The following is a 13,835-nucleotide window of genomic DNA, read 5'->3' on the forward strand; positions in this document are numbered from 1 at the left end:
GTTCCGTTGCTATACTAATTTCCACATTATCAAGCAACCAAGAATTACATATTAATTAATTTTTATTCATTTGCAAAATGATCCTCACATTTCCCCCAAATATTGACACATAGGCTTAATGTGTTTATGTATTATCATCTTCCTAAAAATACCATTTTAACTTCTGTTTGTACATCAAGACTTACAAAGTGGAGATCAGAATGATTCATAGTGTATCTTGCATAGAAGGCTTATCTAATGATATCAGTAATATCTATTAGAAAGCATTCTCTTTCACTTTATGGTGTTTCCCATAATTCTGGCCAGAGGCATAATTTTAGAAGTCAACAAATCTTAGGAAGACTCTTCACCTCAATAAAAGGTATCTGAAAAGATGACAGCTGCAAGGGGCAAACTCCTATGTCTCTATGTCCTGGACTCCTTTAAAAGGTAGCAAATTGGTATTGGTTGTGTGAAAGGCCAAGTTAATTGCCGGATAACATCCCTCTAGACCCGGTAAGGAAAACAGGGATCAGGGTCCCTCCTACTCTTACTGAAGCACACTTGCTATGCAGAGCTTAGCAACAAGATAAGGCCACTAAAATTAATACAAGGTCTGGATGAAAGGAGGAAAATTGCAAATTACCTACATCACAAATTTGCAGTGGGCCAGTTGCTGTAAACTATTCAACGGTACCCATTTTTTTGGTATAAAAGAGCCCTAAAAATGTTTCCTACAGTGAAACATGCCAGTTACTTGGATTATGTACAAAATAAAGTTAATAACAGAAATAAAATAACTCCTCCAAATATTCAAATACACTGCCTTGAAATAAGCTGAATTTTCCCCATGTATTTGCTATTAAGCAATTTCTGAAAGGTAATGAGTAACAAACTACAATTTTAAAATTTTTTCTTCAAAGCCAGTTTCCTATTTGTAGTAAATTAACGTGAGATCTATCTAAAGGAATTCTCCTCATGATAACCATAAACTTAAAGTACAAATTGGAGAAGTAAAAGTAGAAAATACAAAACTAACACTTATAAAAAGAACTTTATTTACCATACTATTGTCTAAGCGGACAGACTTTCCTTTTCGATGCCTAGTAGAATGCTTTACATTTTGCACATGTAATTGTAAATTCATCATTTTATTCTCCCAGTCACAAGATGGGCCAAAATTACTGAGTCCATTTGCAGATGCGGATACTCAGACTGAAATAGTTTAAATAATTAGTTGAAAGTCCTACAACTGATAAATTATATGTTGAAACAAATCATTTTTTAATTTATGCATTTATTCCCAATTTAAGGAGACAAATTTAGCAAAAAATCTGTGCCAGGAACAGTGCTACAGTCCCTGAAGCTCACTGTTTAGTGAAAGAGACAGATGCAGAAACAAATAATTCAAATGTCAAAATTGCAACAACAGCAATATATACATACTATATTTTGGGGTCATAGGGAAAGGGCAGGTAAAGGAAGGGTTCCTAGAGGGGATGATATGTGGGCCAAGCCTTAAACACTACATAGGCATCAGCCACACAAAGGAAACAGAGACCAAGGTGGGGTGGGATAGCGTGTAGATGAGAGCAGCAGTTGGATTTTGAGGACTATAAAGTATCGAATGGGAAGTTATAAGAGGTATAAGCAGGAACCAGATCAAAAAGGGCCTAGTAAGGGCAAATCGGATGTTTTACTGTTTTGGAAGTGCCTAAAGGGGGCAGGTGGTTGCATTTTTCACCTTAGGTATGGCGGTGTAGGAGGACAAATTTTAAGGCAACAATATTGAAGATGAAGAGATTGTTCAGGAGCCATGGCAGAATACAAGGGAGAACGAGGACCCAAACCAGGAGCTGGCGGAGTTGGGGATGAGGATGGAAGAGAAGGAATGTGGTCAAGAAATACTTAGGAGGCAAAATAGAAAGAACATGGGGTGATTGATCAGAATGTAAAGGAAAGGGAACAAAATCAAGGACAGCTCTCAGGTTTTCAGCTTGGGTGACTTGGTAGGTTGTAGAAACACTGACTGAAGTGGAGGTTACAGCGGGAAGCTGTTGAGTACAGTTTGGGGTGCCTGTAGGATAGGCTGGACATACATGCCTGAAACTGGGGAGAAATGGTATTTGACAGTGTACAAATGACTGAAGTCACACAAAGATACTTTGACCAATTTGAAGAATAGTAGGCTAAGGATTGAACATGCATTAGAATGAAGAAGATGGGAAGAATGGTCAGTGAGGAGGAGGAGAATCAGGGAAAGTAGATAGAGTCTCAGAAGTCAAAGACTGATAAAGTGATCAACAGAGGTCCAGTAAGACAAAAACTGAAAAATCTCCATCAGATTGGACAGTTTGAAGGTCATTGGTAAACTTAAGTGAGAACAGTTTCCAGTAGAGTGATGCGTATACACACAAAGTGGCTATGGGTTGAAGATTAAATAAGAATAAGGAAATAGGGAGAGGAGATGTAGATTATTTACTCTTCTTTCTACCCATAATGTGAAAATTTTCTGAAAAATAACAAAGAAAGAATTTTTTAAATGACAAAGATTTGACTGCTTTTGTAGACTGAGGGGAAGAAGAAAAGAGGAAAAGGCTGAAAAAGGAAGGTGTCATTTGGAACAAGATAATTAAGAGGTTGGTTTTTTACCTGGACTCAAGTCCTGTTTCTACCACTTCATAGCCGTATATTCGTAATCTCCCTGAGCCTAAATTTTTCATTTCTAAAATGGACATAATCCTACTTTAGAATTGTTGTAACATAGATAATATAGAGAGAGCCTCAGCACAGTACTTGGCACATGTCATTTAGTAAATAGCTATTTTTCTTATGAAGATACAGGTGAAAGAAAGAAAATTATCTGTTATTTTTGCCAGTTGAAACATTCTACCATGATATTAGATGTTTAGTCGTTTTAATCTTCAGTGTCCTCAAACTATACAACAAATAAATATCTTTAAATGTATGTTCTAATTATATCCTAATAGCAACATATTTATTTAACACATTACTTAGGACAATTTTGTACTTAAAAGCAGAAATAGCTTTATTAAAGAAAAATTCCACAGCTTTTACATATGTTATGGTTTTCATTTAAGCAAGGAGCAAATCTTCTGTCTATAGGTATGTATACATTTCTTGGGAAACCTGATTTTTTTGTGAATCTGGAAAACAGTAAAGTGATTAAATAAATCATACTTTCACTTTAAAACCAAGGAATGATACTTACCATGTTAAATTTTCTTAGATCTTCATACATTCCCCAGGCATTCGGTTTCAGAGTGCAGGGTTCTTGACTTTTATGTCTCACCCATATTTGTTACGTACTGGATGAAGTGAGTCACTTAAACTCTAAACTGACAGTGAAGAACAACTTGCAATTTCTCATTTCCCTTCTATTTCTTGTACTATTCATAGATGTGTACCTGGCTTTTTAAAAAAATTCGTGAATTTAAAGATAATATATGACACTATAGCCAATGAAGTTGAGAAGTGGCAATTATCTCCATTAATAATTAGAAATGTGATTATATGAACATCTGTTACTTAATCAAGTAGGTTTTAGAGTGTCCATTAGTAAAAATGTTTATTATTAAATGTCAGCGGGGAATAGAAAATAGTAGAAGAAACTCCACAGGGAGGCCCTCTGGACTGAAAGACTGAATTTTGACTAATTGTTCATTTCTTGAATTCATAGAGCTTTTTCTTCCTCTTTTAAATTCATTATTCCCTGACCTGACCAGTAGCTGGTCTGCAGATTTGACATCTGGGAGAGTCTCTCTTTATCTCTCGAATCTCATGAGGTATACAAATAATTTCATGCCCCACATCTACGTATTTATTTTCTCTTCCAAAAGTAGTCATTTCTCCCTCTATTAACAACTAAGTTGTGTTAAAGGTGAAACATTATACTAGTTTAACTTGAATTAATGCAAAGTGTTTACAAATATTTTAAATATCTTGAAGAATGAGATGACAAAAATCCTGAAACTGTTTTTCAACAAGTAATGTTGAATCGTTTTTGTGTTTGAATGGTAATTGTTATTGCAATTTTTCATGGTTAGGTAAAAGTTTTTTACCTATGACTATTACTTTTGAAAACTATAGTCAAATATCCATTTTCTTCATTACAAAATTAGAATTGATTTCACCAATTCTCCTTAAAAAGTCATGAAGTATCACATACAGTTGTCATAATACCTATTCCATCAAATTGTTGTAAGGATTAAATGAGATAATGTATATAGAGTTTTAATACAATACTTGGCATATAGACATTTTAAAATAAATAACAGGTATTTCTTTTACTAAGATTAAAGGTGAGAGAACCAAGGTTCTCTGGAGGTTTTTCGTTAAAACATTGTAACTTCATTTTAAATATTTAGAACTTTATATAGTCAATTTTAAACTCCTAAGATATTCTAATCAAAATTTATAATAAATAAATGTCTTTTAAAACTTATGTTAATACATCAAACTTATGTTCATACAAAAGAAATAGTAAGGATAAATTTATTTAACACATTACACACAGTGTGATATTGTCAGGCAACATGGCAATGATAATACTGTCAGAACCCTTGCCAAGCAGCCTCAGCAGACCCCAGGTGGCCTTACAGAGTGCTCCCAGGAGCTTGCTTGGCAGACACTTCATTAGGAAAACAACTGAGACTGACTCCATGAGATGACCAGGGCCCCTTGAAACTGGAATGGGTAGGTAAATGGAAGACAGTACATGCATAATAAAAAAACTTCTTACATAGCAGTTAGAAGGAATGAATAGATTATACAAACTAGATGGCATGTAAAACAGTTATAAGGAGAAAAGAAGTCAAGTATGTGTATCTGACACCTTTTGTGTGTGTATATTTTTAAAAACACGTATAAAACAATACTAAAGTACAAAAGCAGACTAAAAGTTGAGGGGGGAAGGTGAGGGAAAATGGGACCAGGATGGATAACAACTGGGGACTCCAGCTTTATTTTTTTAATATAAAAGACTTAAAGGAAATAGGTAATTTATTAACATTTCGTTCCAGGAGGGGAATATGTTAGGTTTATTTTATCCTGTGTACTCCTCTGCATTTTTAAATTTCTAAAAATAAATGACAAAAATATAAAAGCTAAAGACTAGCTTACAGGGCAGCGAAAGGTAGAGGGGAAGTGGTTGATGCCATATTACCCTTATAATTTGGTTAAAACCAATACACTAATTTTTCCTTTCAGTTAAACTGACCTAAGTACATATATTTTTTTTTTTTGAAACATAGGACCATCTGGGCCACCTTTGACAACCATTTTTGTTTAGCAAATACATAGAGCATCTATGATATGTCTAGCACTATGGTACTCAGGGGTGGAAAACTCGGAGTTCTCAAAGTGTAGACAGAAACTCAGTGTATACATTGTCCAGTCCTGGTGTGTGAGGATAAAACCTAGTGAAAGCTATGGTAAACTGAACTAAAGTTCAAAAATGTTTCGAAACACTCTGCTAACCAAACTAAATACGACAGTAAATCAAATTCTCCCACGACTGCAGATTTCCAGTCTCCAAGGTAGATGCTGAGATAGGAGTTAACTCATGGAAACCCATGCTAACCGCCTGTTACGAAAACGTTACCTCCAGCAGCTTTTCTAGTAATTGTCATGACAGGATAAATGAAAAAAATCACCTTAGTATTTGGAAAAAATAGGTAATTATTTATTTGCGTAAAGGAGGAAAAACAAGTTAACAGTCAGGATGGGCAAAGTGTACATAACCACAGGGGTGGGTAGCATAGATTTACCCGATTTTAGTTCAACAGCTTCATAGATGTAAGCTTCAAAAATGGTAGATGCACCATGTGTGTTATTCAGGCCAAACATGTGTAATGGAATGCTAAGTGGAGAAAAAAGGTCAGAGAAGTGATAGGCACCCTGAGGCTGTCATTCTTTATCTGTTCAAATATTTACATCATTTTGGCTTTTGGGAAAATGCGCTGGGGGGGTAGGCTGGGAGCCTCAGGTGCGTTAGAGTTAAGCTGTTTCCCACCCTGGAACGGGCCCCGGGATTTCAGCCTTCACTAGCTCAACTCCAGAGCCAGAACGCTCCAGAGAGGGCAGAGGGAGCTCCCTAGTGGCCAGAGCCTGCAGTTCAGCCCCTCCGCCCTTCCTCTGGTCACACAGCCAGGCTGCTTGAGAAAGAAACGAGAAGCAATGCAGGGCCGGCTGGAGCCAGGGAGCATGAGCAGTGTCTCTGGGAGAGGGACCCCGTGGCCCAACTTTCTTCCCAAATCACCAGATTGTGGAAGAAGCATGTGGAAGAGGAAGAAGTCCATCTCCCCGCCCGACAATCTGTTCAACTTTTCTTTTCAGTAGTTCTGTGACTTTAATCGTTAGTATTCAGTGGTAAGAATCCCAGAGTGATGTTTTGTCATCTGAATTTTTCCAAACGCGAGTATAAATTGGCTTTCTCTCGTGGAATTGGTACTTTTGTTTTCTGATTAGGAAATTAAATTGAGTTTTGTTTCTTTAATTTTTTAATCTGGTGTGTTGTTTTCATTAATTCCAGAAGTGGAAAGCTAAATAACCATTTAGAAGCTGCTATTCATGAGGCCATGAGTGAACTGGACAAAATGTCTGGGACTGTAAGTTAATTTATTTTTCCATTATACTGTGTTTCTTAGAAAATAAATTATGTTACACTTTTTGGTAAAGTCTCTTGAATATTGTCAAACAACTCACGTAGCAATACTAAATTACTAGCCTAGAAAAAGAAGACAAATATCAGAAAAGATTCAAAGTCATTTAAGGAAGAAAAAAAAAAAAACCCTACTGCATTAACTATGTCTTTCTTCCTGAGATAAGTAACTTTTGTTTTGCCACATAACATTCTTTTAAAATATGAGCAGCAAAATATTGATGTTCAAACCACAGCTTTCTGCACTTGACTCTGTGAATGGCCGTGGCCATTACTGTTGCCTATATATTTAGTAATGCAAATTTTGTTCTGTCCTTTGAACCAAAAGACAGTGGGGGTCAAGATCAAGAGTACATAGACCTCTCATATCCCATTTTTATTGAACTGTGCATGTAATAGCATTGAGTGTGAGAAGTTTAATCGTTATCCTCCAGTTCACACATTGACTGATGTAAATACTTAAAATATAATTTTGGTAATCTGTTAAAAATGTGAATTGTCTAGGCTATTTCGCATGAAAAATAATTTATTTTATTTGACCTTGTGTTACAAGGTTATCTGAATCCCAACAAACCATCCAATGGCAATTGAATGATGGGATTAGTATGGGTTTTAGAGATTTTGTAATCCAACCAACCCATCATTTCGCAGATGGGTGAATTGAAGCCCTGAGACATTAAATTTCCTGATAAAATTATAGGAAAGATCTAGATTGGGGACTATAAACTCAAATGTTTTCTAGGGCCAGTCAAATAGTATCAGTAAGTAAAGTGGGCCAGGTATGAGAAAACAGCAGTTGGAATGGATAAGAAATGCCAGTGAAGATCCATGGGTTAGGGTAGGCTACCAATCTAGAGGCTCAGCACAGTAAAAGCCATTACCCACCTGAGTCTGGTGCTGGTTGAGGAAGGGGTTGCTCCACACCAGCGCACAGATTCTTTCTTTATCTAGTGACCACCTCTCTTAGGACCTCAGAGTGCTTCATTATATCCTTTGCATTTTGCCTTGAAGGTAAAAGAAAAGAGCATGCTAAGAATACTGCCAGCATAGGTTTATGAGCCAGACCAGTCATTCTGTTGACTTTCCACTGACCTGACCTAATCACATGATCTTCTTAAGGAGAATAGGAAATAGAGCATAGAATGTGCCTGCCCAGGAAAAAGAGAAAATGAGTTTGGCCATCGTCTCTCTAGACTCTGCCTCAGGACATTTGGCCCTGGTGGAAATCAGGTAGTTGAGAGTAGTAAGGGCCGGGGCAACCTAGGAGGCATGTGCTGTCTCCAGAAGGCATTCCGTCCATGCTCCAGCAGATCTTAGACATCTGGGAAATTGTGTTCATGTTGCAAGATCTTTCCATTTTTCATACAAAACTAGAAGTCTAGAGGTAAAATTTCTCATTTTTATGTGTTGACAACTGTTTTAAAAAATATTGAAGTGCCATATGGCTAAACAAAATGCCATTTCAGGCCACATTTGGTCCACAGATTACTAGTTTGCAGTCTCAGTTATAAAAAGTTTCTTTCCTCAGTTGTAAAAAGTTTTGGCTCTTTACTACAGACTAGTGGCTTTTAAAAATGTGTATGGAAAAGATTAGGAGGAATAGGCAGATTGAAAAACCCATAAATATTATTTAAAATTTGAAAATATTATTTTTTTAAAAGCATTCTGCATTTGAGTCTGGATAGCATTGCCCTTTGCTGTTGTCTAAACATTATTTTTAAGCATGTAATTGAGCCAACTTGTAGTGGATCTTGAGAGTCAATTGTACTCATCTCTTCCTAACCCTAAGTCCTGTGACATAAGGTTGGCCAGGATAAAAGTTTTACACCACAGAAACTGGCAAAATGCTACAATGGACTTGTGTCCAAATGCTGATAAAGCATTTGCTACACCACTGCCTTGGGTTCATCCCTCCTCTCCTGGGTCTTGGACCTTGCTCCTTCCCACCGATAGCTATAAGACAATTTGATCACTCCCTCTTCCAAATTATATCTGCTATCTAATGCTGCTCAGCCGCTGCTCAATCTGATGAACAGCACTAAATGTTGCTAGTTCCTGCATTAGTACATAAAGAAAGGTGAATTGTATTAACTGCTCCTCCCAGACTACACAATTTCAGATCTGCCAACAGATGATAGTGGTATTCTCTTTTCCATTTTGATTCTTCTCATGAACAAACATCCTTAGGCTGAGCTATGTGTGCATGTTCTTGTAATTTGTGACCCTTCCTAGTCATTGTAAAATAAGTAGGGTAACAAAGTGAGGGAAAAAAAAGGGGCATGTTTGTTGTGTGATTATTCACTCTTCCAGGCTGTAGTGAAATTGGTGATCTAGGGTCTCTGACAGGGAAGGCTTTATTTTTGTTTTAAATGGACAATGGGGTAACAACTGCACATTGCATTTCCCATACTTGATTTTGTCCAGTTCATCCTTTGTTTTCCACTGTCTATTGGCACCCCCAGAGTGTTGCACTGCTTACGAGTTTCTAGCATTCTGCATTCTCTGTAGTGACTGTGGGCACACTGACATCTAGGGTCTTGGTAAACATTTGAAGTGCCTCAGGATATCAGTAATTGAAAGTGAAAGCCAGAGTCTACTCCCTACCCTGTTTCTTTGTCAGAAATTGTATGGTGTTTGTGATTTCATCCTCTGTTGTTGTTGTTTTTTTTCCTACCTTTTTATTTCCAGGTACACCAAATCCCACAGGGTGACAGACAAATGAGACCCCCCAAACCCAAGAGGAGGAAGATCTCCAGATAACAGAGACTACTCCACTAATGCGCAGTGTTTAATAAAGGAACATGCACAGATGTATCTGTATATAGGTATTGATATAGCCACTGTTATATCAATATTTAGACTATGGCAGATAGCTACCACCACCACAGGGTGCTAAAAGAAACAGTGATACAAAAGTTTTTTGATCAGGAAGGATAATGAATGCTGGAAAAACCAATCAAAATATCTGTGTGATGAGAGTGATAAATGGTCAAGAGATTACTGAGAAACTCTTTTTCTATAATACTAAATTGTGCTTATAAGAAATAGTCCAAATGTTTCTGAAGAATTTTCAATGTTGTATATAGAAAATACAGAATTTCATGGTGATATCAGAAATGTAAATATTGTACAATATTGTCATGTACAAGCGTACCTAATGCACACTTTATCTTTTATTGTACAAAGAAATAGTGTACAAAATTCTTTGGTTTCTATGGAGTACACCTACCAGAGACTACCAGTGTAAAGTGATAAATAAAAATACAACCTAAATGCTTTTCTATGATAATGTAAAAGATGCTGTTTTTGTATTTAACAGCAGAGAAAAGGCATGATGATGTAATATCTGAATTATGACATACACTGCACACCACTGAGTGTCCATTTATATTGTGTGTTTGGAATGAACCTTGCCTGGAAGCACTGGACTCAATTTCGGGTGTCTAGGAAATTGCAACCTTGCAGATTTCTAAAGGGAAGAGGGCTCACAGGTCTAAATTAAGAATTCAGAAACTGCAACCATTTGTTGCATATTTTTTTTACCTAAGTTTTAAAATAGAATAGGTTTTATAAAAAAAAATCTTAGATGGAATATTTTACTCAGCCATTTCTGTAGTTAATGTTTGATAGCCACCTGTTGAAGCAAATAGCTTATACTGACTGCACCATCGCTGGTGCTCAGAATTGAGGAGTTTTTTGCAAATGATATCTGACAAGGTAAAACTTTCTATTTCCATACATGGAGGCAAAAGCCCCACTTTGCAACCATTATCAGAGGTAAGGTTGATTATAATTCTTTTTTTTTTGTAGTGGCAAAAATAAATATGAATCATCAAAGCAAGTTTCATATCCATTCATCAGTATTACTTAACCCAGAAGTTAAGGTGGCTTACAAAATTATTAGCAATGGTAATTTTTTTATCAGTATTGTGTAACATATCAGATTTATTTTATTTAAAGAATTATTTATACCATTAACAGATTCTTATATATATTAATGTGGCTAAAATGTGCAGGTTAAATCTATTAACCAAATTATTTATATTATATTAAGTAAGAAAAAATGTGAAACAAATGTAGAGAGAAAATACTACATTACAAGTATACAAACCTAAAACTGTGAGCCATTGTAAAGTACAAGGTAATTAATAAGAAATGTAGCACAACATAATTTTCCGTCTTCTTCTCACAATTTTTGTGGTGGTGGTATTACCCTATCTTCTAGGCAGTTAAGCAAAGTTTAGGCTTCCAGCCTGACTTCAGTTGATGGATTGTGAAAAGAAGGGATCTATTATCCCTTTATTCTTGGAACCACCAGTCCCTGCCCCAAACCCTTAAACCCCTAGAGAGCACTGTCTTGTCCTCTAGCCTGGGGCTCAGGCAACAGTCTGCCACTCAGGCTGCTAGGAGGTTCTCCAATAGCAGGCTCAGCAGCTCAACCTGCCCACCACCTCACCTACTGCTCCTCTCCCACCCACCGCCCAAAATCCTCAGTCTTGTCATGTAGCAGAGTTCCAGTAACTCAGGAAAATGGAGACCAAGGTCATTCCTTGAGTTGGTTTCTTAGGGCCACAGCACAGAGCATGCCACCTGGGCTCGCTTTTGATAGCAACAGCTCTTAGTTATTCCCCTAGGTCTCCTTTGTCTCTCTGTCCCTCTGTTCCACTTTCAACCTACCCCCAAGCCTGACGGAATGCAACTGGCTACCCTGGGCTTCATGACCTCAAAGTAGGAACCCTTCCTTCAGGGGGTAGGTTCATTTTGTCTCTCTTGTAATGGTGGGATTGCCTGCCCAGTTCCTTCATGCAGTCACAGGAAGTAATCTTTTGTGTAGTTTAGTTGACACGTTTATAAGTTAAAAGTTGATGTGGCTAATATGTTTAAACCATTAATGTCTTTTTTTTTTTTTTTTTTTTTGTTAATATTTTTTTTTTTTTTTTTTTTTTTTTTTTTTTTTTTTTTGCGCCAACCTGTTTTTCTACTGTTTTTTTCTACACATTTTTGTTTGTTCACAGACAGACATACATGTGTGTTTGTAGGCTGGGTGTGTCTGTATGTGTGTCTGTGTTGACATGTAGATTTTTTAGCCTTTGCTTTTCTGTCTTCAGGCTGAGTTTGTGTTGACCAAGCCTTCTTTTTGGTATTTTGAGCTAATTCAGTTTGTGCTTCCCTCCCATTGTATACTTTACATCAGTAGACAATGTAAAGTATGTTTGTGCCCATGATTTCACTGGTTGCTCTGGCTTTGATATGGGTGCTAGGTGTAGTAGTTTCAGTCCACGTGGGTTTTTTTCCTCTCTCTTACAATTATATGGTTTTGTGTAAGCAGTTAATGTAAATATTGTTAGCATTACAGGTCATACAGTGCTGTAACATTTTTTAAAATGTTGCACCTACTTTACAATTAAAAAATTGGTCACTCACACTTCAATTTTGCCCATAGAGCCATTTCTTTCTCTTTGTATTGAAGCCAATTCATTTTTTAAATGAAGGCTAGGCCTTCTAAGTTACCAAAATTTTTATTCCCTAAAATAAACTTTTTTTAAGAAACAAATCCAAGAATGGAAACAGTTGAAAAAATTTTTCTTCTTTAAAGAACATAATAGTTCCTGCTGGAAAAGGAAATCTAATTTTATTTTGTGTCCCTTAACAGTCTTAGGAAGCACAAGGAGAATAAACTAAACCTCTGAGAAGGTTTTAAAAATTATTTCAAATGAGTGGAAAATTAACTGAGCAGATTTTGTGTGATTTGTCTTGTTTGTAGCATTAAATGCAAACCAGGGTTTTTATTTATTTAAAGGAACATTTTTGGCTTGTACTTTTTAGTACCATTATGAATGAAAACGCTTTAAGAACATTCATCCCTTGTGATATCATGGGCCACTTTTAGTCTTTTATTTGGACCCTGACTTTGAGTTTTTGCTATGTCTGTTTTTTAAGTAAACACAGCCTTCTTATTGGAACGTAACACTGCAGAATTGCAGGAGGAGAAGAGGGCAGTTATTTCACTTTCTGTAAGTTTTAGGAAGATTCTTATATCCTACGAGGTGACTCATTTTTCATTTTAGACCATGATAGCACATTGTTGTTAACTTTGGTAATCTTCCATGCAGTTTTCAGTGTTCCCTTGCAAGTCACAAGCATATATGCATTAAGATTTTAAAATCTAAGATGCTTAAGATGTTGGTGGCATTGCTCTTTCTGAAAAGAAAGCCAAAAGACTAGGCCTTGCTCAAAATTGGATATCTTGTTTACTTTGCCCATTTATGCCCAAATGGTGTAATGCAAGACTCAAGACTTTTCAATGTAGTATATCAAATGAGTTGTGCATTGATTCATTTGGGGGACATGAACAAAAATTATCAACCAGCCAGAAGTGTAATATTGAATTAGTTTATCTTTTTCTTTCATTCATTCTATCACATTTGCATTAGCCAAAGAGATAAGAACATTAGTAATTCATATGTGTAAACAACCCAGAAGTGAATATTAAATCAGTGAGCCAAAAAGCAATAAACAACTCAAGCATGGGAAATCCTGCTAACAGTGGGGAGTCTGATATAAAAAAATATATAAAAAGCATTATCTTCAAATATGAAAGATTAATTTGTATCTACTGTAAATATGTATTACCAGCCTTATCTGCATTTATACACACTGTGTGTGTACCTCAGTGACCTTTTATAAACCGGAAAAATGGTTGATTTAATAATTTGTTATGTAAATACAAAGTTGTCTATAAATTGGAAAATTTGATGCCAGATGGCTTCATAATATACAAATGTGTTTTGTAACATCATGCCTTTATGGATTAAGTATAAATACACTGGATTGTCTATGTAGAAGTGTAGCAGTTTACATTTCACCTGCATTTCACATGGATATTTTTGTCCAAATGGTTATACTAATAGGAAAAGAAAATGACTTGAACATTTTCAATATGAAAAACAAATATGGTTTTGATTTTACCAAAATTCCTTTCCACACCCAAGAATCTGTTAAGTTCCATGCCAAATGTTTTGCATTATGAGATTTCCACAGGAGATTAATTGATCCATGACAGGGATCTACCTAGGAAAACTCTCCAGCTGAATTATTCTTTTTGAGAGACAAGCTACACATCTTTCATTCTAACAGTAGGCAGGGGAAGAGCCCAGCCTCTTATTGCTTTTTA

The 13,835-nt window shown here is 36.2% G+C and overlaps 1 protein-coding gene across 1 annotated transcript in view; it reads left to right on the forward strand.

Moving 5' to 3' along the window:
• MBD5 (methyl-CpG binding domain protein 5) overlaps positions 1–9,957 on the forward strand; it is a 323,726-nt gene extending 313,769 nt beyond the window's left edge. Inside the window, exons 11-12 of the mRNA XM_025403904.1 lie at positions 6,533–6,608; positions 9,350–9,957. Of these exons, the coding sequence (XP_025259689.1) occupies positions 6,533–6,608; positions 9,350–9,421 (148 nt within the window). The 3' untranslated portion in view covers positions 9,422–9,957. The remainder of the gene's footprint in view (positions 1–6,532; positions 6,609–9,349) is intronic.
• The last annotated feature ends 3,878 nt before the right edge of the window (positions 9,958–13,835 follow it).

The sequence above is a fragment of the Theropithecus gelada genome, chromosome 12 (genome assembly GCF_003255815.1).
Source record: "Theropithecus gelada isolate Dixy chromosome 12, Tgel_1.0, whole genome shotgun sequence".
NCBI classification, from domain to species: Eukaryota; Metazoa; Chordata; class Mammalia; order Primates; family Cercopithecidae; genus Theropithecus; species Theropithecus gelada.